Source organism: Trichosurus vulpecula, chromosome 1 (assembly GCF_011100635.1).
Source record: "Trichosurus vulpecula isolate mTriVul1 chromosome 1, mTriVul1.pri, whole genome shotgun sequence".
NCBI lineage: Eukaryota > Metazoa > Chordata > Mammalia > Diprotodontia > Phalangeridae > Trichosurus > Trichosurus vulpecula.
The window spans coordinates 14,604,774-14,629,478 of record NC_050573.1 but is presented as its reverse complement, the minus strand read 5'-3'; the positions used below and the strand labels follow the sequence as shown (position 1 = coordinate 14,629,478).

The following is a 24,705-nucleotide window of genomic DNA, read 5'->3' as shown; positions in this document are numbered from 1 at the left end:
GATTCAGGGAGACTGAACACTGAGGAAGAGAATGATGGAGGGGCCAGATCCCAGAAAAGATGGAGAGGGAAAGTTGCCTTGGCAAGCTTCCTTGGCAGCTATGGATACGGGGCTCATTTGGAGAGTCAGGAAGCCCTGGATTCAAATCCTGCCTCCTCATGCACTTGCTCTGTGACCTTAACCAAGTCCCTTTACTGTTCTCTGGGCCTCAATTTCCTTAGATGGGGAAACTCGAAGCCCCTGTGACCTCGAGGGATGATGGCTAAAACCTCGAAGAATAGCTACGAGGCTCAAATGAGATGCTAAAACCCTAGAGAAAAATGTTGATTCTTAATCTTGCTCAGACACAGAAACTGAGGGGGACGGCATTCAATGAGGGCTGGCCTCTGCCTTGTGGGTATGAGTCTCAGGCCTCAGCCAGGAGGAGATGCAGAGGATGGTGGCACCAGCCCAGGAGAGAATAAAGGCAACTCACAATTCCTAAGTGCTTTCCTCAAGAGCTTTACATATGTTAACTGATTCCATCTTCACAACAACAGGGAGCAAGGAGCTATTATCATGCCAGGGAACCTGAAGCCAAGTCGGGGTCACAGGCAGCCAGTAAAGGTGGGAGGCAGCTTCCCCCTCTGGCCTCGCTGCCGATGCAGAAGTGGGCACAAAGGAGAGATTGTCTCCCATTTTCAGCTGGTGGGCGGTGGGAGGGGGAGGAGCAGTGTTGGCAGAGAAGCACGAGGGATTCGAACAAACCGAGAGTATAAAACTGAAGTGATTCTAACTACTAGGTGAAAGACTTCCCAGAGAAGAAAATGAAGGGAAAGCAGGGGAGGGACAGAGAAACTACCAGTGGTGGGAAGGAGACAAGAAGACAGAGGTTTGGGAGGGATGAGGTGGACGGGGAAAAATGGCCCAAGGGGAGGCTGTGGTCTTCAGAGATCGGACTTTCAGCATTCTGGATCAGAGAAGTCCCAACAACTGCGATGAGGATTTGGTCAAAAGTCCAGGGGCGCTGAGGGAGACTACATCACCTCCCGCCAGGTCTGTTACAATAGCCTGCTGGTAGGTGTGCCTCCTGCCTCAAGCTTCCCCCTACTCCAGCCCATCCTTCACTCAGCTCAGTGCTGGTCTGACCAAGTCACACACACATATACGCCCCCCTCCCCACCCTCCTCCCATTGGTCACTTTCCTACCATCCTCCAGGAGGACCTAATCCCTCCAGGATCAGACACCAATCCATCACATCCCCTTATCCAGATTACAGAATTGAGAGTTGGAAACCACTGTCATCTAGGCCAAGAGAGCTTGACCTTTCTGTGTTGGGCTGGATGGAGCGCTCTGCACTTAGGACCCCTTCTCAGAATAATAAATGCAGTTGTCAAAACATTTGAAAAACCTATACATCCGGGTTTAAGAATCCCTGACCTAATCCATACCGTACATGGAAGGAATCCCCGCAGTCACATGCCCACTGGTATCACTCTCGCTAGGAGACCCCCATCGTGGAGGGACCCACTAACCTGCCCAGGAAAATCAAGGAGGGAATACTCTCAGATACTAGTGGTGGTGAAAGGGGCCTCAAAGGCCCTGCCAGATCGAATGCTATGTCCCACGGAGCCCTAAGATTGAAGGACAGGGCCCAGGCCTCATGGAAGCCAGCACGGAGGGCAAAGGGGGATCGACTTTTTAAAAGGACCAGACCTGCTGCCTACACACCTGGAGGTATTCGGTTAAGGGGGGGAGGGGGGGTGGGAGCGGGGAGGGGCTGTACTAGGAGACTCTGAATATAAATGAAATAATAACCATCCTCTAGGAGGAGGGGCAGACCCAGCTCCCGGCCCTCACTCAGTCCCAGAAATTTGTATTTGGAATGAGAGGCCACTTCGAATCTCTGTTTGCTGGGTTTCTGCCTCCGCATCTTAGCAGAATCACCCTCTCCTAGGATTTCATCACACCCCCTTCCAGACCGTTACAAAAGCCTTCTTTCCTATCGGTCTCCCCTCTTCAGTTTCCTTCACACACAAAAAACTGGTTATTTCTAAAGCCCAAGTTTGACCATGCCCCTCACTCTACAATCTCCCGTAGCTCCCCATTGTTCCTAAGATAAAAGAACCCGTTTGGCATTTAGAACCCTTACCCAGCCGCCTCCAGTCTGCCTTTCCAGGAGAATTTCACACAGTCTACCTTCCAGCCAGGCCAGCCCGGCTGCTGCTGCTCCCCAAACCATTCTCATCTCCTCCCTCGAATGCCTGGTCCATCTTAACTGCCTCTAAGCCCTTCCACATCTCAATCCATGATCCGAAGCCCCGAAGCCCAAGAGACTTAGTCTTGTCGTCTGGGATCCCCCCGGGATGAGACGCCTGGAGCGCCGGCCGATAATCCACAGCCTTCCCCCTCACCTTCCAGGGAGAAGTTCTGGGCCCGCCTTCGAAAGTCGCGCTTCTGCGTAGCGGTCACCAGATGGTCCGGCAGGGACCCGTTCTCCAGGAACTTTTGGACTTCGAGCAGCTTGTGGTCCATGGCTGGAGTTCGGCGTTGGCTGTGGAGAAGGATGCGCGCAATAAACAAGGTCGAGTCCTGGGCCTCTGTCCTTCCGCCCCAGGCTAGGGGTCTGGATTCGAGTTCCGACTCGGCCACTAAGGTACAGCGTGACCTGGGCCTTAGGGGACTACATGGGTGGAAAGGGGAGAGCCGTGTGGCGTCCGAAAGTCTTCCCCAGCCAAGAGACCTCCAGCTCCGCCCCGCGGGCCAGTGGAACCGAGAGTTCCCGAAGTCTAGGAGAGAGGAAGGGAGGACAAGGTGTGTAGGGGGTGAGGAGGGGCTAAAAATTCCAAGAGGCACGCCCCTCCCCTTCTCACTTCCAAGGTCGGCTCAGCCCAAGAGGATGGCGGTGGGGGGCTGGGGGGTAGGGGAGCTGGGCTAGCGCGTACCGACGCTCCCCCTTCCCACTCGGTAAGGCCAGAGAGGCTCCCATTGGCTCTGGCACACGCGGGACCCTCGAGGCTGGGAAAGACCCTCCCCCACTACTTACACCCTCTTGGATCTTCTAGGCTGGACCTGGGCGTGGGGGGAGGGGAGAGGTCTCTTGATCTTTGGCCCTCTCTTCCAGGTGAGCAGTTCCCCTTCCCCAGTAAATAAATTAACTAGCATTTCTTAAGTGCTTACTATGTGCCAGGCACGGGACCAAAGGCTGGGAATACAAATAAAAGCAGAGACAGTCCCTGCCCTCAAGGAGTTTACAATCTAAATCGGGAAAACGTCAAAGCCTGGAGAGCAGGGCAGCCAGGTGAGAAGCGAGATGTTCCAGCCCAGGCTCCCTCCTTACACAGAAGGAAGCTTTGGAATTCTCGGCCACACCCTTCAATGGAGGGCAGCTGGTGGTGATGAGGCTGGGTCCCAAGGATGATGGGATCTCGGGATGCCAAAGGGAAGAGGGAGCCACTGGAGTTTAGTGAGTAGGGTTTGATCTCAGACCGGCCCAGTGCCCTAGCTACTGCCTGCCAGCCCTGTTCTAAATAGGTGACCGAATCCTATTTCTTCCTGGCAATAATCCTGGTCAGACTTGTTCAGCTTGGCCTGGGAGAGAGAAGCCATTAGCTGTGGCATGCATGTTTCAATGGCGGCCTTCCAGGGAGGGTTTGGGTGACTGCTCTTTGGGATCCTCATTGGGTGCTTGGTGGGCCCTTCCATCTAGGAGATTCTGGGACCACCCCCTACTCTGCAAGCCTCTCTTTTTCTCCAGTAACTCTCTCACTCCCAGTATGGAAACCTGGACATCCCAGGACTATGTAAAGACCTAGATCTGACACTGAATGTGTGGTCCATAGGCCAGTAAGTGCCTTTCAGGATCCCACTCCTTCATAAACACTCACTCTACCTCCCCATATTTGCAAACTCCTTCCTCAAAACATAGTGGTGAGGGGGAGGGTGCCATGTTTTGAGGGAATGAATTTGCAAATATGGCTTTATTAGACATCTATCTGTTTTTTGGAAGGGACCTGGGGTTTCCTAGATTTCAGAAACTCTCTTTACATATGCATACCAGCGCATGGTTTTAAAGAGTTGCTTGGGGCTAGGTGGGCCAGTGGATAGAGCCATGGGCTCTATCAGTCTGGAAGACCTTAGTTCAAATTCAGCCTCAAACACTAGCTGCTTGACCCTGGACCAGTCTTTTAACTCTGTTTGCCTTGGTTCCTCATCTATTAAAAAGAGCTGGAGAAAGAAATGGCAAGCCACTCCAGTATCTTTACCAAGAAAACCCTAAATGAAGTCATGAAGAGTCAGATATGACTGAACACAACTGAACAGGGGACCAAAGGAGGTTAAAATCGCTTAGCCAGTAAGTGTTGGAGACTGGATTTGAATCCACGTCTTTCTGCCTTTCCATCGTCTGTGCCTATATTCCTATGCGGTTCTTAGCCTCTAGATCATGAGGTCCTGGGGAACAGGGCCTGAGCCCCTATTTTGAGAGGCTATAAATTGGCCCCACACACACACACACACTCACTCTCACTCTCTCACTCTCTCTCTCTCTCACTCTCTCTCTCTCTCTCTCACACACACACACACACACACACACACACACACACACACACACGCAACCCTGCTTTAAAGCTTTAAAGGGGTGTGCTAGCTTTGGGCAGGAGCCAGATAACCTGGTGAGCTTGTTAACTTGCGGTGCGATCCAGGGCTACTCACCCTGGGTCTCTGGGCCTCCAGGGAGCCAGAAGCCAGCCCCCAGCCCTGCCCTCCCCAGGATTATACCACACAGTAAAGCATTATGTAAATGTCAGCCATTAACAGTTTTGTACCAGTGGCTGGTGGGTTGGCCCTCCCTCCCCCTTCCTTCCCTCTCCCTCCCCCTTCCTTCTTTCCCTTCTTCTATCCCAGCAGCATTTCCCCTACTTGAGAGTGGGCCCAGGCCTGCCTGCCCTGGCCTGCCCCACTCCCAGCCAGTTCTGAGGAGGGGGCCCGGCCTGGCTGGCCTTTATCTTCTGGGGCTCCTGGCTGCCAGCTTCTCCTCCCCCTGCCTTCCCGCCCCCTCCTTCTCTCCCAGTAAACAGGGCCAAACGCCGGCCTGGGCCCTTGGCTCTCCCTAGTCCCAGCTCGACAGTTCCTGTGAAGCATTGTATTGGCCGAGCCTCTCATCCGGGCCCCTGCATGCCCCTACCCCGGGGAGGACTTAGGGGAAGAGAGGAGGGACTGGACAGGACAGCCAAGGGGAGTGGGAACCCTTTGGATGTAGCTGTGTGATGATGGCAATGTTACTTCTACTTCCCTAAGCCTCAGTGGCTTCAGCTGTGAAATGGGGGTAAGCGTAGAGGGCCACCGTGGGAGGAAAAGTGTTTGGTCAACCTTTCAGAACCAAGGAAAGGGGGTGGGGAGGGATGAGCTGGGGGGCTGGGGGTGGGACAGAAGCAACACAAGTGAGAGGAGGCTAAAGCTGGGAGGGACTGCAGAGACCATCCCTTATTTGAATGATGGGGACACTGAGGTACAGAAAACAGTGACAATTGGGTCTCATTCCTCTCGGGTCACTGTGAGGCACAGCTGGGGCAGCCTGAGCTGATGTTTTCGGGGCACTGGTGGATTTTAAGAGGGGGAGGCTGGAGCAGGAGGGGGTGTGGAGGCTGGAAGAGGCCCCAGCAGCAGCCAGACCCCTGGAGAGTGGCCTGCCCTTGGCCTCCACTAGAGTCTTAGTCAGAGGGGAGGAGGCAGTGGGCCCGGATGGGGTGGTATCTGCCCCGGGCCTAGACCAAAAGGGGATTGGGGCATAGTATTGTTTTTCCAAAGAGCTGGGATGCGAGACTGATCCATAGGAGGGAAAGCTGGCCGGGGCTCCTGGAAGCTTTGCCCAGCCAGCCTGGAGGAGGTTGCCCCTCCCAGCTCCACCCCACCCAGCCTCCCCTTCCAGGATGAAAAGAGGGCAGGCGCAAGCACCCCCTGCTGGAGGCAAAGGGGCAGGCGCTCCCCCCACCCTGCTCCCCTTTCCCAAGGCCCAGGCCTGTGGCTCCCATCCAGGAGTGGCTATTGTTTGGCTGGAAGCTGCTTCCTCCAAGGGAAGGCCGGTTCCAGGGACACCGTGTCCAGGCCCAGCCCCTGCCCTCCCTCCCACTTCCAGTCCCCAGTAAAACTACCTGATCTGTTCTCTGGGTGGGGAAAAGAGAAGCCTAGCAAACTGCCAAGGTTAGGGCACCCGTATCCCACTCCTCAGCACCCCCAGCTCCCCACAAGCTGGCTGAATGAGTGCCCCGGATGCCACCCCCCACCCCAAGCCTCCTGGAGATCAGGCCAGCCCAGGGAACCCTCCGAGCTCTGGGCCCATTGTCCTGGCAGCCAGGCTGATCCACACACACACACACACACACACACACACACACACACACGTCCCAACCCAGAGAAACTGAGGCACAGGCGAGGGAAATGACCAACTCTTCCCAGCAGAGGAAGGAAGGAAGCCTGGCTCTTTAAGGAGCTAATTCTTGGAAATGCTAGTGAGTGGGTCAAGTGGGGCGGGGGCAGTCTGGGGAGATCTTGGGAGTCCGACTCTTGCCCTCAGGGTCTTGGTTCCTTCTAATGGGTGTGATTAGATTGGAGTTGGGGGAGGGGAGAGAGGAAATAACTGAATAAAAGAAAGCTCTTTAAAAAACGGAGTGGAAAGAAGGGAGAGAGGCCTGCTGTCTGACCTGGTAAATCAATCCCAGAGACTGAAGAGCCCACACTCCCTGCTTCCTCTAGAACAGTCAGTGTGTGAGGCTAGGCCTCAGAACCTTAGGGAAGAGAAGGCACCGCACCCCCATTCCCCCCACCTGCCAGGCCAGGCTCCGGGTAATGGAGAGATCTGAGTTCAAATATTACCTCTGGCACCCCTTCTTGACCTTAGGCCAGGTGCTTGAACAAATGAGAAGGCCAAGTGGATCAAAGAGGGGGCCTCCCTGGCAACAACCTTAACCTGATTGACTTGTTTTCTCATCTCTGAAACGGGGATAATTACAGCACCTCCCTCACAGGATTGTGGCAAAGATAGAAAAGGAGGCCATGTTGGAAGGTGCTGAGCAAACCTCAAAGCCCCACCTTAGAGCTGGAGGCTCAGCCTGCAGGACGTCTGGGGATACTTGGGTGAGGCCCTCCGAAGGTTGGGGGCAGGGGAGCCATAGCCAGACCTCACCAAGCCTCTGCTCTGCCTCCTGGAAAAGCTGGTGAGATGCCCTGAAGACCCAGCTGCCAGGGAGAAATGGACTTTTCCTATTCCCCCTCCCCCCACATCTGAAATTGTTCTCCAAAGTTTGAATACACCTTGCATTTGCTTATCTCTGTTCCTGTTGAACTGAAGTTCCCTGAGGGCGGGGCCTAGTCCCGGTTCTCTTTTATTTTTGTATCCCAGGAGCCTGGCACTTAGTAGGTGATTGGTAACTCCCCTACGCATTAGATCCTGAGCTCCCAGGAAGGCTGGGACTGTTCCTGCCTTTTCTTTGTAAACCGGATCAGAGTACTAGTCTCTAGTCTCTAATTCTTCTTGATTGACTGACTAATAAATGGTAAATGGACTGGAGCTAAGTATGGTTGGCCCTTAATAAATATTTGTTCGTTGATCGACTGATAAATGGTAAATGGATCGGCCCCAAGGTCCCAGAATTGAGAAATTTCCAGCCTGACCTTCCCTCGATTCGAGCCTTCAGCTCCAGGGATTGGGAGAGAACCCTAAATTTGGAGGGGAGAAGGGTGGAGCAGGGGGCGGAAGGACATTCATTCACTCTACAAACTAAGGCTCCATTCATTGCACTGCGGCATCTTTGGTGCCACAAGAAAAGTGAATTTTTAAAGTAATTTACACGCAGGCTGCTGGGTGAAGGAGCACCGCGTGGGGCTGAGCTGAAATTTCTGTCTCTGAAATCCCCTGGGTGGGATTTGGCAGGTTTTCTGGCTGTTTTTGTTTTGTTTGCAGAGGAAGGGTGGGGAGCTGGGAGATCTTACTGCGGAGCATTAAAACTTAGCCCAGCTTTCAAAATTTAGGGACACACCTCTGAGCCCTCCTGGAGTATGGACACAGGAGTGAGCGGCCGTAAAATCCACCTTGGAATTTGCAGGCTCTTGGATTATTAATAATAACAGCTAGCATTTATATAGTGCCTTAAGGTTTACAAAGTGCTTTTCACATGTCAATTGACAAGCATTTATTAATCACCTTCTATGTATGTGTTACGTACTAGGGTTACCAAGAAAACTAAAAATGTTTTCTCTATAAAAATGCAAAAACAGCCCATGCCCTCTGGGCTCATGGTCTGATGGGGGGACACTACATGCAAACAAAAATGTATAAACAAGCTGCAGACAGGACAAACTGAGGGTAAGAGAAAGAAGGCACTAACATTTAAGGGAATTCTTGTGGAAAGTGAGGTTTGAGCTAGGGCTTAAAGGAAGGTGGCCAAGTGCACTGAGCTCCGGGCTTGGAATCAAATCCAGCCTCAGACACTTCCTAGCTGTGTGACCCTGGGCAAGTCACGTCACTCTGTCTGCCTCAGTTTCCTCATCTGTAAAATGAGCTGGGGAAGGAAATAGCAAACTGCTCAGGTATCTCTGCCAAGGAAACTCCCGGTGAGGTCATGGAGAATGGGACATGATTGAAAGGACCGAACAACAAAGGCAGCCTGGAACAAATGGTCTCCCCGATCAGACTATAAGCTCCTGCCTCTTTGTATCTCCGATGCTTAGCAGAGTGTCTAGCACATAGTAGGCACTTAATTTTTTTTTTTTTGATTGATAGAAAGGAAGGAGGGAAAGAATTCTAGCCACTGGGAGTTCAAGCCAGTGTGGGGTATTAGGCAGAATGCTTATTATATACCAGGCACTTGGCTAAGCACTTTACGGATATAATTTCACTCAATCCTCACAACAACCCTAGGGGGAGGTGCCATTATTATATCCCATTTACAAAGAAGGAAACTGAGACGGGTGAAGAGACTTGCCTAGGGTCACACAACCTCAGCTAGGAAGTATGCCAGGCTGAATTTGAACTCCTGTCTTTCTGACTTCCGTGCTTTATCCAATGAGTCACCCAGCTGGGAGAAGACTAGGAGCGTAGGAAGGGGAGATGCAGGGAAGGGCTTTGAGTGCCAAACGGAGGATTTGATATTAGAGGCCGGAGGTGATGGGAACCATATGGGAGAGAGGGGGCATCAGACCCGCCTTCTGAGTGGCTGAAGCACAGGTGGGGAGAAACTAAAGGCTTAGAGATCAACCGGCAAACGATTTCAATAATCCGGGTAGGAAGAGATAATGGTGTGCCAGGGTGGTTGCAAAGTCAGGCGAGAAGGCGAAGGGAAGAGACCAAGCATTTATTAAGTGCCTGCTGTGTGCCAAGCCTTTTATAAATATTATTTGATTCTCCCAACCACTGTGGGAAGTAGGTAATGTTATCTCCATTTTATAGTTGGGGAAACTGAGGCAGAAGCTGAAGGAGGTACATAGATGTCATGTTGGAAAATGGATGGGACTTGGCAACAAATTGGATTGGGGGGGTGAGAGTGAGGAACCTCGGGTTCAAGTCTGGGTGAGTGGGAGGGTGGTGATGACCATGCCCTTAACAGAAAAAGGGGAAGTCAGGAAGAGGGGAGGGCTTGGGAGGAAAGGTAATGAGTTTAATGTGGACACGTTGAGTTTAGCGTGTCTATGAGACATCTGGATCGATCAAGGTGGAGGCTGGATCTTCCAGGTTAGGGCTGGAGATAGCAGATCTGAGAACCAGCATGGAAATGATCATTGAATCCATAGTGGATAGAGTGCCGGGCCTGGACTCAGGAAGCCCTGGGTTCAAATCTAGCCTCAGACACTTAGTAGCTGTGTGACACTGGGCAAGTCATTTAATGGCTATCTGCCTCGGTTTCCCCAACTGTAAAATGGGCACCTACTTCCCAGGATATCAAAGAAATACCTAGCACAGTGCCTGGCACGTAGTAGGTGTTATATAAACTATTATTATTCATGGGCAGCTAGGTGGTGCCATAGTGGATAGAGTGTTGGGCCTGGGCAAGTCACTTCACCCTGTTTGCCTCAGTTTCCTCCTCTGTAAAGGGAGCTGGAGTAGCAAATGGCAAATCACTCCAGGATCTCTGCCAAGAAAACCCCAAGTGGGGTCAGAGAGAGTTGGACAGTAATGAACACTGTCATTACTATTACTAGCTGTGTGACCTTGGGCCAGTCTCATTTCCCTGAGCTTCATTTTCCTAAACATAGCCCCTTTCTCATCTGTAAAAATACCTGGGTTGGAGGGAACATCTTTAAAGGCCCCTCCCAGCTCTAAGCCTCTTGAGTACTGAGTAGTTCTCAAAGTATGGTCTAAGAACCTGTAGGGTCCCCAGACCCTTTTAGGGGCTCCAAGAGGTCAAACCTATGCTTATCACTGAAGATGTCTAATATTTAATAATTAACAATTAATTTAATATTTAATTTAACAAATTCAATAAGATCAATAGGTAAGAGGTGCCCCAAACCAGAATTCCTGGAGAGGTCCCCAGTAATTCAGAGTCTGCAGGGGTGGTTTGACACGCCCTAAGGCACAGAACCATGGCGTCCAAGGCCTCAGGCGATCTGATGATCCCTATGCCGTCCCCATCAACATCTCTCCCCGTAACCTCCGTCACTCAGATTTATCACCCAATCCAGACCCCCATGGCCTCTATGTCCCCATCGCCCCTGGACGTTCTCTCTCTGTCAGCACCTGGCTGAGTGTGCCCTCTGGCCCTAACTCCTGCCCTCACACTGGGGACTTCAGCACATACCCCCACTTTATTCAGCCTCCTCGGCTCTCATAACCTGCCCGCAGGCATGGTCATAGCCTGCTCCACTTCCGGGTTTAAGAACTCTGAATTTCCTTTATCCAACTCTCTCCCTCTGCCTTCCTATCCCTGACCATGGCCTTGGTCCTCACCAGGAAGTGAGACCATTTCCTCCACCCTAACCCCAAAGCAAAGTTCAGAAGGCCTCTAGGCAGGCAGGTTTTTTAATTTTTTAATAAGCTGGGATGACCTCATGGGCTGAGGCTTGAGATTGGAGCTGCCCTGATTCAGCCCCTCACTGGGCCCAAGGGTTGCTGGGAGTGGATGCTAAGGAAGGGCCCTTCCAGATATTACCTCTTAAGGCCCTACCTACCTTGAGGAAGTAGGTTACCACCCTCTCTGAGATCCGGAAACCACCCTGGGGAGGAAGGAGCTAGAAGTGACTTCCCCTTTCAGACTCTGGTGCCAGGGTGACCTCGGGCAGCTGTTGGCAGGGCCTCAACCTCAGGTACAGCAGCCCCCCTCCCCTCTGCTTAAACAAACCCGACCCCAGGGAGCAGTGAATGCCTTCAATTGGCTCAGTCGGCCCCATCCAGGAAGAGCAGAGAGGAGGCGGCCTGGTATAAAATCAGAATTGTGGAGGTTGGGCCAGGGGAGGGCCTCACCCACCATGGGGGTGAGGTAGGGGCTTAGCCTCCTCCTCCATAAAATGGAGAGCCTACACTGGAGTGATCTGGTCCCACCCCAACCCAAATTGTGAATCCCCACATGGGGGAAAGGGGGTCCTGGTTAGGGGCCAGCCATCAGCCTCCGGCTTGAGGACTCCAACTCTGGGAGAGTAAAGAAAGGGAGCAAGACCATCCTGAGCCAGAAGGCCCTTAGAGGCTGTCTGGTCTGACCCTTTCACAGCTAGTGAAGCTGAGGCCAAGGTCAGCCAGGGTAATACGCTTCAGAGGCAGGATCTGAACCCGGCTTCTCTGGAAGCATCCATGGTGGGGGGCCCCAGGCCCTGCTGCACCCCCCACCCACCAAAGGGAGGGGTCCCACAGCTCTTTAGAGAACCCAGTTTATTTCTGTACAAAACCATTACTTTACACAAAGAGAAGCCATCCCCTCACCTCTCTGCCCCATGCCCACCCGTCCAGGGCAGACTCGAGGTCTTGTGCCCCATGGGCCGTCCAGCCCAGGACAGCAGTAGCAGATGGTCACTTCTGAGGGTCTCAACCCATTAGGCTGAAGAGGGCTGGTGGCTGAGGGGGCAGAGGCCTGACCCCCATCTCTGGGCAGGGGGGAGTTTGGAGGAGCCCCGCTGGGGCAACAGGAAGCATGTGATTTTGCTGTGACCAACAGGAGCCTGGAGCCCAAGGAGACAGGCAGAGCCAGGACCTTCAGGCCAGAGGGTGGATGCCTGGCCATCCCCTGGGCCGTGTGGGCAGCCCAAGGCCCAATGCCAGAGAAAATAAATAGTCACTGAAGCTGAGGACCTCTCCAACCGAGCCCCCAGGATCTGCCCCCTTATGGCTGCCAGACAGAGGGTAGGGGTCACACCGACAGGAGGGGGCCAGAACATCCCCACTGCCAGGAGGATACGGTCTGCCCACATCCTCAAGTCAGGGGTTACAGAAAAGAAGGGAGAGGGGCCAGTGCCCAGCAGACAGAAGAGGACACACAATCCCCAGGGGCCAGCCACTGACAAGGACCCTGCCCTTCGGCCACACAAGATGATGCCCTCTGTGACTGGCCTAGCAGGTTATTGAAGCTGTGGGAAACCCTCTCGGACAAAGGGCATGTCTCCTCCCAGCTTTCAGAAAAGGGAAACTGAGGAATCAGGGAACCCTGGTCCTTTTACAAGTAAGTGTCTTCACTCTCCTGGGAAGTCAGGCTCTCCTTGGAACGATGAGGTGAGTCCTTGGCGTCTGTACCCTCTGACCCCCGGGCAGCCACAGGCACCAGGGCAGCAGCGGGGTGAGGGGCCCCTGGGCCAGGGCTGCTGGCCTCGCTGGGTGCCGTTGGGGACAGCTGTGGCGGGGGCTGCTGCTGACCCTTCTGCCGCTTGGCCTTCTCCTTCATGGCCTTCTCATGTTCCTTCTCTGCCTGTTTCTGCTGCCTGCTCTTGGTGCCCGGGGGCGGCAGCTGGGTGCCCGGGGGCAGGCGGATGGAGGGAGAGGGCTCCAGTGCCTTCCGGGGTGCAGGCTCAGCCTCGCTGATGGCCTTGGCCCCATGGAGCCGGGGTGGCGACTGGTACTGGAGCTCCCCCCGGGTGTCCTTCCACTTCCGAAGCTGGATCAGGTGCTCACGCTCAATCTGCCGCTCGGTCACAGGAAGCTCGATGACCTGGTGCCCGAGATGGGGAGAGAGGGCCCAGTGAGTGTGCCACCCATACCTGGGCTGGAGCCCTGCCCACCTTCCAGGACCCCCCCTTCCTTGGTTCCCCAGGCCCCCCTTTCCTTGACTCCCAAGACCCCCTCTGTCTTCCAGGCCCCCCTTCTCCTTGGTTCCTAGGACCTCCTCTGTCTTCCAGGGCCCCCTTTTCTTGGATCCCCCCTTTCCTTGGCTCCCCAGCCCCCCTCTGCCTTCCAGGCCCCCCAATACCTCCTGCACCAGGAAGGTCTCCTGCATGATTTTGGGGTTCAGACTCCGCAGCCGTTCCATGGTCTCGTACTGACCCTGGCAGGCCTTAAGCTTCTCGGAGGAGCCCAGGCTGTGCTTCAGCAGCACCAGGCCCACCCGGAAAAGGATCTTCACCCCTGCAAGGAAGAGGAGCGGTCAGAGGCCAGGCTGTGGCCAGCAGTGGGCTCCAGTCCCACCTGGCACATTTCCAGGCTGGGTGCCCAAGCCAGCCTTTTGTCTCTTCCTGTATCCCCAGGGCACATCTCGAGCACTTGGTAAAGCATGGCTTCCCCACCCCTGTGACTCCCTTGGATGACTAGGAAGCAAGGAACACAAGCCAGTGAGGAAACAGTCATAAGAAGTTGAGGCTGACTAGTATCACAAGTGCTTACTAGAGTAGGAGGCAGAATTAGAACCCAGGACCAGATGCTCTCCATTCACACTCCTGCAGGAGGTGGTACAGAGCAGCTTTGAAGGACCGGTGCCCCCCCAGTTGTGGCCGGGGTTAGGCCTCCCAGCTTGGGAGGACAGCGGGGGGGCACCAGCGCAGGCATCAGCCCTCCTCTGCTGCTTCCTCCCTGGGGGCCTCTCCAGGCCTCAAGGCAGGCTTGATGCCCCCTCTTCCGACCCCCAGCCAATGGAGGTGTTCCTGCCAAGACTGCAGGCAGAAAGGAGGCTTCCATCAGCCCCATGAAGTTAGTCCAGTGGGATGGGGGCTCTACAATCATCCTGAGATTCTGGGCTTTAGACCTAGAGACTAGGGGCATCTAATCCACCCCACATCCCCTCACACACATTATGCCTTCCTTTACAGAAGAGACCCAGGCCCAGAGACTTCTCTAAGGTTATTCCCCTAGTAACTGAGTGGGATTTGAACCCAGGCCTTGTGACTTCAAATGTTCTTCCCATTCTAGCAGCTGCCTCCTCCTCTAAACTGGTCTAGGGTCTAATTCCTTGCCTGACCCTCCAGTGTGGACTCCTGAGGAGGGAGCCTAAAGACAATCTGGCCTCAACACAGGCCCAATGCCTCTCCCCTAGGCCCTGAACCCTCCAAGGGCAAAGGGGTGGAACTGCCCTCTGGAGCAATGGATAGGGTGATGGTGGGTGACAGCAGACCCTTAAGTCCAGAGCCAGGGGCTCAGTGCCCATTGTTCTGGGGCGGGCCCCACTGACCCCACCTCACTGGGCCTGGAGGCTGGAGGACCAAGCTCCTCCCAACGCCTTCCTTTGGAGAGGGCAGAGCTTGGACTCAGCTCCTTCCTGCATCTGCACCCTGCCCCGCTTCCCCCCATACCCTCTGGTCTCCTCCTCCTTCAGAGTGGAAGCCCCTGCAGGACAGGGACAGCATGTTGCAAGTCCTTAATAAATGCTAGTGGAGACTGCATTGGACCCTTGGTTTCTTGTCTCTACAATGGGGGCGACTGTGTGGCAGGGAGATCACTTTAGAACCTGAGCACCACAGAAAAGGAGGCTGCTGGCCTCCCACAGCAGCTCCTGCACTGCTTACCAGCAAGGCTCTGCGTGTCCCCAAGGGCCGCAAGGTCCTAAGAGCTTCAATTTCTGATACAGAAAAAGGCTGATATCTGCCCACGTGAGCAAAGGCTCTTTGGGCGATGGGGAACACAATCATTTCCGAGGGTCTGCTCTGGCTGGAGTGGACTTGTGCCCCCTCCCAAGTCCTACCTCCAGACCTTTGCTCCGGCTGTGCCCTCTGGGTAGCCTGGCCTCCTTTCCCTTCTCTGACTGGTCTTCTACCTTCTCTCCAGAAGGCCTGCCCTATCTGCAGTGGCTGGTAATGATTACCATTCCCTCAGAGCACCCTCTGTGCCTGGGCCTCTCTGAGAGGCTGAGTCTGAATTCTATCACACCGATTATTTGAGCTCGCACCTTGGCACTGCCCCTTTCCCCCCACCCCCATGAAGGGAGGTAAACACGGGCCCTCTCAGTCTGTCTCTTCCCAACACCCAGGATGGTGTTGGCTCATGCTCTGACCAGGGGGTCCTCCACAGCTGGTATGATCACCTGTCACCTATGGCCTGGGCTCCCGCCCACCCAGGAGACCAAAGTGGGGCGAGGGAGGTCCTGTACCTTCACAGAAAAACATGTCCCAGACGCGGAGCACAGAGCTCCAGGGCAGGGTGCGGGAGAAGGCGCACATGAACCACTCTGTCATGTACAGGATGGGGTCAATCTTCTGCTTGCTCAGGTGTTTGTAGGCCACAGGGGACACTTTGTGCAGCAGAGAGAACAGGATCTCCCCATCCAGCTGGATGGCCTCCTGCAGTGAGGGGCAAGGGGTGAGCATCCCAACCTCAGGATCCCTTTACACACACACACACACACACACACACACACACACACACACACACACACACGAAGGAGGGAACACAGGGTGGGCACCCACTTCTGCCCCACCCCAACCCTGAGGCTGGTCTCTGGCCAAGCTCAGCATTCTGATTCTAGAGACTGGTGGCATGAAAGTGGTAGAAGGCCTGGGAGCCCCGGGTCAGGCAAAGGCTGCTCAGGGGTGCCTGGGAGTGGCTTGGGACCCAAGCCCAGCATCCAGGGGCCCAGTTGCAGCTTACCAGCTTCTCACTGTAGTAGCCTGGCAGGTACTTTTCGCAGATTTGCACGAGGCACCAGAAAGCTTGCTGTGACAAGGAGAAGAAGAATCAGGACCAGGTACTATGTCCAGGTGCCCTCAGTCTTCTGACCACCCCTCCCTCCCGGGGGTGGGGGGGTGGGTAATGGAGCCCCAGGAGCCAAGGCGGAGGATAGGAAAATCCCACGTAGTCCCCATAAAGCTTCCAGGGGAAGGGACCAGGCAGGTACCTCTGCAGGCATGTGCATGAGCAGGACGGCAGCCACAGGGGCCTGGGCCTGGCAGTAGCCCTCCTCCGGCCTGTAGAGGGTATAGGCCTTCAGCACTCTGAATAAGTCCTGTTGGCTAGAGAAAAGGGACAAAGCCGTGAGACAGCACCAGGGCCCAAGGGCTGGGCTGGACCAGCTGCTCCAACCAGGAACCAGTACTGGTCCACAGGACAGCTCTAGGCGGGCCTCAGGGACTCCAGGCCCAATCCAGTCCTGTCCCCACTGTACCAAACAGTGCCTCAGCCCCACCCAGGGAAGAGAAGGAGTTTCCCAGGGCAGACTCAGAAATGAAGCAAGGATCCCACCAGAGATGCTCCCACCCTACCCTGAGGAGCCAGAGCGAGAAGCTTCCAGGGCTCAGGCCCCTCACCCAGGCCCTAGCAGAACTTTCTTCTCACACCCTTTGGCACCTCTTCTCTCACTGGGGAGTTGGGAGGAAACCCCAGGCCTCAGGACTCCAAACCTGTGTTCTTTTCCCTACACTTGGGCAGCCTGGAGATTCAGGGCCACAGCCCAGCCTGAGCAGGTGGCTCCATTCCCAGGCCTCTGCCACAAGAGGTGGTCAAGCCAAGTCTGCTAAAAAGCCCAGGGCCCCGGCTGCCTGGCAGTGCCTTAACACACCCACCCATCTGGGGCCAGGGGCAGAACTGCTAACCAGCTGCTAACTCAGCATGAGAGGCCATGGGAGGCCTCTGCACCTGGGCTGCCACCTAAGCCTCATTGTCCTCCAACAGGCCCGGGCCTGAAGTGGCCCTTGGGCAAAGTTCACTGGGCACTGGTCTCCTGGTCTCCTCCTATAAGCTGCTTGCCCTTTTCCTAAACCAACTCCACCTGTGGCACGCTGCCCCCCCCCAAAAATCCCAGCCTTCAACCAAGGCCCACAAGCTTCCCTGTCCTTCACCAAGACTTGGGCTCCAAGGCAGAAGGCTCGTACTTCAAGGAGCTAATAAGTCACTTATAAGGAGCTATGGACCCAGGGGACAGAGCACCGGGTATCAGGGCAGGAGACCTGAGTTCAAATCCAGCCTCGGACATTAACTGTGGGTCCCCAGCAAGTCAATGAACCTCTGTCTTCATTAATAATGACAGCGTCAACCCCCACCCCCACTCCCACCCCAGGGTGTTGCGAGGCTAAATAACATTTGTAAAGCACCTAGTGCTGTGTACCTGGCACACAGTAGGCACTTAATGAACACTGGTTCCCTCTTCCCCTATGAGGTTCCTCAGGGAGTTTGAAACAAATGGTGTCTTAAGTCCTCTTGGGGACCTGGCATCCCCTGTTCCAAGGCCCCTCCTAGCCCTGACATCCTCTGTTCCAAGGCCCCTCCTAGCCCTGACATCTTCTGTTCCAAGGCCCCTCCTAGCCCTGACATCCCCTGTTCTAAGGCCCCTCCCAGCTCTGACATCCCCTGTTCCAAGGCCCCTCCCAGCTCTGACATCCCCTGTTCCAAGGCCCCTCCCAGCTCTGACATCCCCTGTTCTCAGGCCCTTTCCAGCTCTGACATCCCTTGTTCCAAGGCCCCTCCCAGCTCTGACATCACCTGTTCTCAGGCCCCTTCCAGCTCTGACATCCCTTGTTCCAAGGCCCCTCCTAGCCCTGACATCCCTTGTTCCAAGGCCCCTCCTAGCCCTGACATCCCTTGTTCCAAGGCCCCTCCTAGCCCTGACATCCCCTGTTCCAAGGCCCCTCCCAGCTCTGACATCCTCTGTTCTAAGGCCCCTCCCAGCTCTGACATCCCCTGTTCACAATATTCTCCCAACTGCACAATTCCCCTTTAATGGTTCCCTTTGGCAGAACTTGGCAGCTACATGGCCCAGTGGTCAGGAAGATCTGAGTTCAAATGTGGCCTCAGACACTTCCTAGCTGTGTGATCCTAGGCAAGTCACTTGATACTGTCTCAGTTTCCTCATCTGTCAAACGAGCTGGAGAAGGAAATGGTAAACTACTCCAGCATCTCTGCCAGGAAAACCCTAAACGGGGCCATGGAAAGTTGGCCAGGCCTGAAAAAATGCCTTGAACAGCATTGGCAGATCTACCCTAATCCAGATCTCAAAAGCGAGGCAATGCACACTCTCCTTCCCTGCTCTTCCAAAGAAGCCATGTTTCTGCCCGGCGCTCAGGAAAAATCAATAAATTCATTCAAATTGAATGAAGGCTAATTAAGAAGATGAATGTGCCAGGGTCCTCTGGGGAATGTGCATCAGCCAGTGGACAGGACTCCATTCTTCTGGCTGAAAAGGGAGGGGCCTTTTTGGAACTCCCCAGGGCTGAGCCCTGTGCTCTGCACACAGTAGGCGCTTAATCAATGCTGGCAGCTCGCTTTGCTTACCCGTGGCCCCCACGGGACACAAACATCTCATGGAAGGGGAACTGTCTGTGTAGGTCTCTCTCAATCACGTCCAGCCACTTGGGGTCTCCTGGTGAGAGGTCCAGCTCCTGAAAGGAGAGGGGCTCTGTGGGAGGGGGATGAACAGAGATCGGGCTGCCTGGCCTAGACCCGGCAAGGAGACCTGGAGGTGTGGCCTGCAAATCCCAGGGCCTCCAGCCCACTCTCCCTCCCTTACAATGAGAGGAGCCAGGGCCCTTTTAGGCCTCAGTCTCTAATTCCGTAAAAATGAGGGGGTGGAATACTGTCTCTAAGGCCTTAAATTTGCTCTAATCTGGCTGGCCCTACCAGCCTGTTTGAAGACCAAGGAGATCATGGGCACAGAAGGGTTAGGGCTTTGCAGGACCTCTCAGGAGGCTGCTGTGCCCACACCGATGCCCTCCTCGGTCAGAGGGTACTGTCGTCATCTTTGTGCCTGAGCTCAGCACAGAGCCTCAGACTACATGTCCACATCAGCATTACCCAGATATCTGACCTGGCCCTGTAAGGATCGGTGAGCCGCCCGGCCCATCGCGGGCACACACTATGTGCACTCTCAGTTGGATTCAGTTTAGTTTCTCATTGTTGGGCTTGTTTTGTGACAGCCGTGGGAGAATGCTCAAGGAAGAGGATGGTCCCAGGACTCCAGATCACAAAGTGGGGGCCCATGTGCCAGTTCTCAGTGATTGACAAGTAAGCAACCAATGGTTGCAGCTGCTGAGGCAGGGCACAGGGAAAGCTTCACAGAGGAGAGGACCAAGAGGACCTGACATCTGCATCTGCACTGGTACGGATCCCTGTCTAGAATGCCCTCCCTCTACACCACTCACTGCCTCCCGGAATCCCTGCCTTCCTCCAAAACTGCCTTCACCAGGCAGGAGGCTCCTACAGGGCAGGTGTTTGAACCTCCAGCCTGGCAAGGATGGAACCAAGAGCTGGCTGCTGGCCTCAGAGAGGGGCAGCCCTAGGGGCATGCTGGGAGAGGGGCACCCTCTGGAAAGCCTCCATCCTGGCCCTTCCTGGAAACAAACTTGGCAGGCATGCCCAATGGTGCCCAGCCTTGCTGGCTGCCAGACCCTGGAGCCACCCAAGCTGCCCTTCCCTGGCCCCTGCACCGAGCCCTGACATGACCAGCCCTTTGTCCCCATCTCTCCTCTGCCTCTGACTCAACTGCCCATACATGCTCTTCTCCCAGCTAAGACACAGACTCCCAGTGGCTGGGCCTGGGCCTCTGAGGCTGCTCAGCCGGATCTAGACACAAGGAGGGGTAAAGGTGGAAGGAGTGCTCCTTACATCAAACTTCCCAGGATTCTGCTGGAGCTTCACCTTCCCTCCTGACAGGTACTGCCAGGCCCGGCCCCGCAAAGATGGAGGAATCCCCTTCTGGCATCGCAGACGGATCTGGGGAAAGAGAGAGCTGCTGAAGGGTGAGGGGAGAGAGGGAAGGGAGCAGAGAAGGGACGACCTCGGAACACAAGGCAGAGAGCAGGGGGAGGGGTGAAGGCCTGCCTTCAGGGGCCACTGTCCCCAGGGCCGCTCAGGCCTGCTTCTCTGGTACATGTCCATGTGCTTGAAAATGCACCTGGGAACCGCTTAATTCTTCTATAAAGTAAAAAAACACATCTCCAACTAGAAGGCAGAACAGCAACATGGGATTCCTAACCCTGTCTCAGCCTTCCCCGGAGCATTATTTTGGGAACAACCCCATCGGGATTTTAGAGCAATGCCACCCAGATGACCTCTCTCTCCACAGCAGAATGAGGGCTCAGACCAGGCAACCTGGCCCAGGCCAGCCTTGCTCATGCCTTCCTTCCTCTCCAGTCTCTGCCCCTCTGAAAGTAACACCACCCCTACCCACTTTGGTGTGTCATTTTCCCCTGTACCCATGTGTCCCCTCCATTCCTTCTTCCCTTCTCCTTTCCTTTTCTCCTCTCTCCTTTCTCTTCTCCCTTCCTTCCTCCTTCCACCCCTCTTCCCTTCATTCCCTCCCTCCCTTTTTCCTCTCTCTCCCTTCCTTCCCTTTTCCATCTTTCCCTCCTTCCTTCCTTCCCTTTCTCTTTCTTCTCCCCCTCCCTTCCTTCCTCTGGGTCTCCTGATCTAGCCCAGGCTGAAAGCCCAGCACAGGAGCTATTCCCAGGCCTGGCCAGAGCTTTAACCCTCTCACCTCCAGCAGGCCATCTCAGGTATTCTTAGACAGCCCCCCCACCCCATATTCATACCAAACTTAGAGCTCAGACGCTCAACTGGCCTAGCTCACTGAGGTTGAGTCCAGGCTCCCACTGGCCTTGGCCTTCCAGCTGGCTGAGACTATATACCTGCACTCCCTACCCAGGCCATCTTTCTTTGGGTTTGTATTTATGTGCTCAGGATGGTGCTGGGCACCTTGTAATGGCTCACTGAATGCTTGCTGACTTGGCATTTCTTGACCAAGGATCTTCTGAGGGTGGCGCTGCCCATCAGGCACCAGAAGGATCTTGGGACACTTGTCACCCATGGGAGCCCAGCACTGCAGCAGCCCCTGCTCCCTTCCCTCTTCCACCCCAGGTGGGACATTTGGAACATTTTGAAAGAAGCAAAGAAAGAAGCAAAGAACCATGGGACCGATGTAAGGATGAAAACCAAGACTTCAGTCCACAGAAAAACCAGTTAGAGCTGGTGAAAATGAAGGAGGCCATTTTGCACATGGCCAGCTGACCTGCCTGGGCTCGCCAGGCCAGTGACCTTGTCTCCAGCCATCCTGGGCCTCCTGAGGTAGCCTGGGAAGGATGTAACTCACCCTGACACGGGGCTTTTAGGTTTACCCAGCACTTTCCTTCTAAGAATCCAGGAGGCAGGAAAGGCAAGGATTCTTTCCAGGTGAGGAATCTGGGGCCAGAGCAGGCAAGTCATTTGCTGAAGGTCACACTACAACGAGACTGACCACTGTCAGGGTCCTGAGCTGAAGGCCACGTCTCGGCCTACTCTCTGCCCTGATTCCCAAAGGGGCCATTGGAGCAGCTCAGTCTCAGGAAGAGAGCTCCCCAGAGTGCATTCTGCCCCAGGCCCTACTCCAAAGGGAGGGAAGTGGGGGGCGGGGCGGGGCATGCCTATGTCAGCTTCGAAATGGGGATTGCCTGGCCAGTCATCAGCGGTAAGATCAGGATAAAGGAAAAGACCAAGCGGTTTCCCAGGTCTTGGTGGGATGTATCCTGCACCCCTAAGATGTGTTAGCAGCAGACCATCCTCCCAGGTAGGCAGAAGCCCCAATGCTGGCAGTTCTAAGCAGGCCTACAGCCTAGGTCCCAGGCAGGCCTCAGAGCCCCACTCCCCCTCAGCCCCAAGGTAACCAGCCTGGGTCCCCTGGGCTCAGTTTGCCAAACTGGCCTGTTTCCCTGCCTGTCAAGGAGCCTGGGTTTCCCCTGCAAACACTGCCCATCCCTGGGTTCTCCTCAGCCACGTGAGCCCCAAGGGACAAACATTTACATCACAGGATAGGTCCCTGGCACTGGCACTGAGGTAGGCTGCCAGGGACAGAACTGTCAGAGAATCCTGGCAAGCTGTTCACCAGGAAGATCAGGCAGAAGGTTTAGGGGCAGCCCAGGCACTCACCTCGGATCCAATCGGACCCGGAGCCTAGGGGAGCACGGAGGCAGTTTAGCAGGCTCCAGGGAACCACCCAAATCTTCCAGCACTGATCAGAGGCATTGTGTGGCCAGCACAGGCTAAGGCTCAGAAGCTGGGAAAAAGAATGGGGCCAGGTGCAGAGGCCCCAGGGACAGGCTGGGAATACCCAGTTTTCCCCATCTCAGGTCCTGAAGGGGCCAGAAGAACAAACTTCCCCAAAGGCAGTGCACAACCCAGACAGAAGGGAACTATCTCCTGTAGTCTAGGGGCTGCCCTAGCTGATGAGAGGGGTCTTCAGGGTCTAGATCTCCAGGGGGGAGGGGGGGCGGTTTGTTTTGTGAGGAAATCGCAGTTAAGTGACTTGCCCAGGGTCACACAGCTAGTAAGTGTCAAGTGTCTGAGGCTACATTTGAACTCAGGTCCTCCTGACTGCAGAGCCAGTGCCCTACTCACTGCACCACTTAGCTGCCCCAGGTCTAGATCTCTGATCACAGATGCTCTCCCCACCTGTCCACAGGAGCCCAGACTCAGACAATCCTTCCCCCAGATGTTCTTCTTGAGGGGCCCAAGCACTAGCTGCATGATTGGGAGAATAATGGAGAGAAGGAGGATGAAACAGTGTATTGAGGGGACCACAGAGCGAGGTGTGCCCGAGGTTGGGGGGGGGGTCCACAGGAGCAGGGCCAGGAAACTTCCAGTCATGTCATCAGGATGTCAGAGCCAGCAGGGACTGCTTCTGAGGTCACCAGGTCAAATCCACTCATTTTCTAGGGAAAGAGCCCCAGACCCAGAAGAGGGGTGGGAAACCCCAGGTACTGCCCCTTGGTGGCCTGTGGGGATCCTCGTGGGCTCCCACCTCCCACAGCCAGCAGGGGCCAGCCCCCAGAGCTCCGTTCCCCCTCAAAGCCGGGAGAAGCCCTGGAGGACCTGGGATCAGGGGCCCAGGGAAAAAGAGAAACAGCAACACAAGCTGGGCAGGGGAGGAGGGCAGTGCGCACGAGCAGCTGAGGAGTGAAGCGGCTGGTCGGGAAGAACAGGAGACTGCAGCTGCTTTTTGCTCTGTAGAAGCCAAGAGGAATCACTGGGAGAAAGAAGAAAATCACACCCTGGACCAGCCAGGAGCACCCGTGGAATAGCCGTCCCTCTCAAGAAGCAGCCCAGGCCAAGCCGCTGGCCTTGACTGACAGGGGGCCAGAGGGAGAAGGAAGGGGGGTGGGGGTCAAAAGGCCAAAACACCCAGAGAATGCCTGGCTCGTCACACAGAAGAAAGCCCAGAGGGCCACGTCTGGCCCACTGTCATTGAGGCAGACAGAGAGAATGCCTCCAACAAGTCTTTGCCTCCTCGTTCACAAGACAGAAATAAAGATTTCCCTCCTTCTGTGCCCTTCCCAGCGACACTACAAGGATCAACAGAGAGCTGTGGGAAAAAGTCCTCAATGGGATGCCGAGTGAGGGATCCTAACCAAAGCTTCCGCAGGCCATGGGGAACCGCTGGCTCCACACCTGCCTGGGCTGCCAGGGCCTGTGGCCCTCACCTGCCCAGCCAGCCTGCTGAGTGAAAGGGAAGGGATCAAAGGCCAGGCATCCTCCTCCAGGCACAAATACTCAGGGAGAAAGAATTCTCCGGGCCCAGCTGCTGCCTGGAGGTCTGAGGGAAGACAGTATCCTGATATGGGAGAATTTATGCTAGGCCTGTCTCAGGAGAGACCTTGTGAATTCAGGCTGAGCCGGGTTTCCTGACAGAACAGGTCCCTGGCATCCCCCTCTCAGGACTGCAGGGATGTGGTAGGGGAGGAGCCCAGGCCCTGCTTCCAGAGGCAGGTGCTGCCTGGCACCAGGCTGCAAAAGCCAGGGCCACATGAAATGCTCCCAGGGCCACCAGCATCAGTGGGCCCTCTGGCCAGGACCAACACAAGGAATGAGCTGGGCTGGGGCTTCCAGGCTCAGCTGGACCACTCCCTACTCCCCCCAGCCCATCCCCAGGCAGCCCTGCCAGTGAGGAGGGAAGGGAAAGAGATGGAAGGACCAAGAGAAGAGCTCACCCCCAGTGTGGCCTAAGGACAGAAAAAAAAACACTTCCAAAGGTTCCTAAGTGCTGAGGATACAAGGGTTTGGAAAGGCCCTCATTTACTGAGGCCCAGAATGAGGAGATGCCGCAGCCAAGGCTACAGAGGGAAAGGGCCTCAGAGGCTGGGCTCCCCACTGTATGAGGCTGGGCTCCTGGCCACGGGTCGCCACCAGTCACACCTCAATGGAATAAAGCAGAGGCCCAGCCTGAGCTGGGACGTTGCCAGGGCCCGAGGTGGCCTGAGAAATAGGGGAGAAAGAGAGGCTGCAGGGGTCCTGTGCTGGGAGCTGAAGCAGAGGGCCCACTCTGCAGACCCCCAGCAGGCTTCCCCAAGTCGCAAGAACAGAGAGCTCAGAAATACCTTGGAAATGAAGCCCCCCAGGAGAGTGCAAGCCCTCCAAACACACAAAGAAACTG

At 55.3% G+C, this 24,705-nt stretch overlaps 1 protein-coding gene across 1 annotated transcript in view; it reads right to left on the bottom strand.

Moving 5' to 3' along the window:
* Window positions 1-11,822: 11,822 nt before the first annotated feature.
* TBC1D10A (TBC1 domain family member 10A) overlaps window positions 11,823-24,705 on the bottom strand; it is a 39,017-nt gene continuing 26,134 nt past the window's right edge. The window contains exons 3-9 of the mRNA XM_036756367.1: window positions 19,911-20,018; window positions 18,582-18,688; window positions 16,213-16,327; window positions 15,966-16,031; window positions 15,469-15,658; window positions 13,363-13,517; window positions 11,823-13,104 (exon numbers count right to left, since the gene is read on the bottom strand). Coding sequence (XP_036612262.1) covers window positions 12,616-13,104; window positions 13,363-13,517; window positions 15,469-15,658; window positions 15,966-16,031; window positions 16,213-16,327; window positions 18,582-18,688; window positions 19,911-20,018 — 1,230 coding nt within the window. The 3' untranslated portion in view covers window positions 11,823-12,615. The remainder of the gene's footprint in view (window positions 13,105-13,362; window positions 13,518-15,468; window positions 15,659-15,965; window positions 16,032-16,212; window positions 16,328-18,581; window positions 18,689-19,910; window positions 20,019-24,705) is intronic.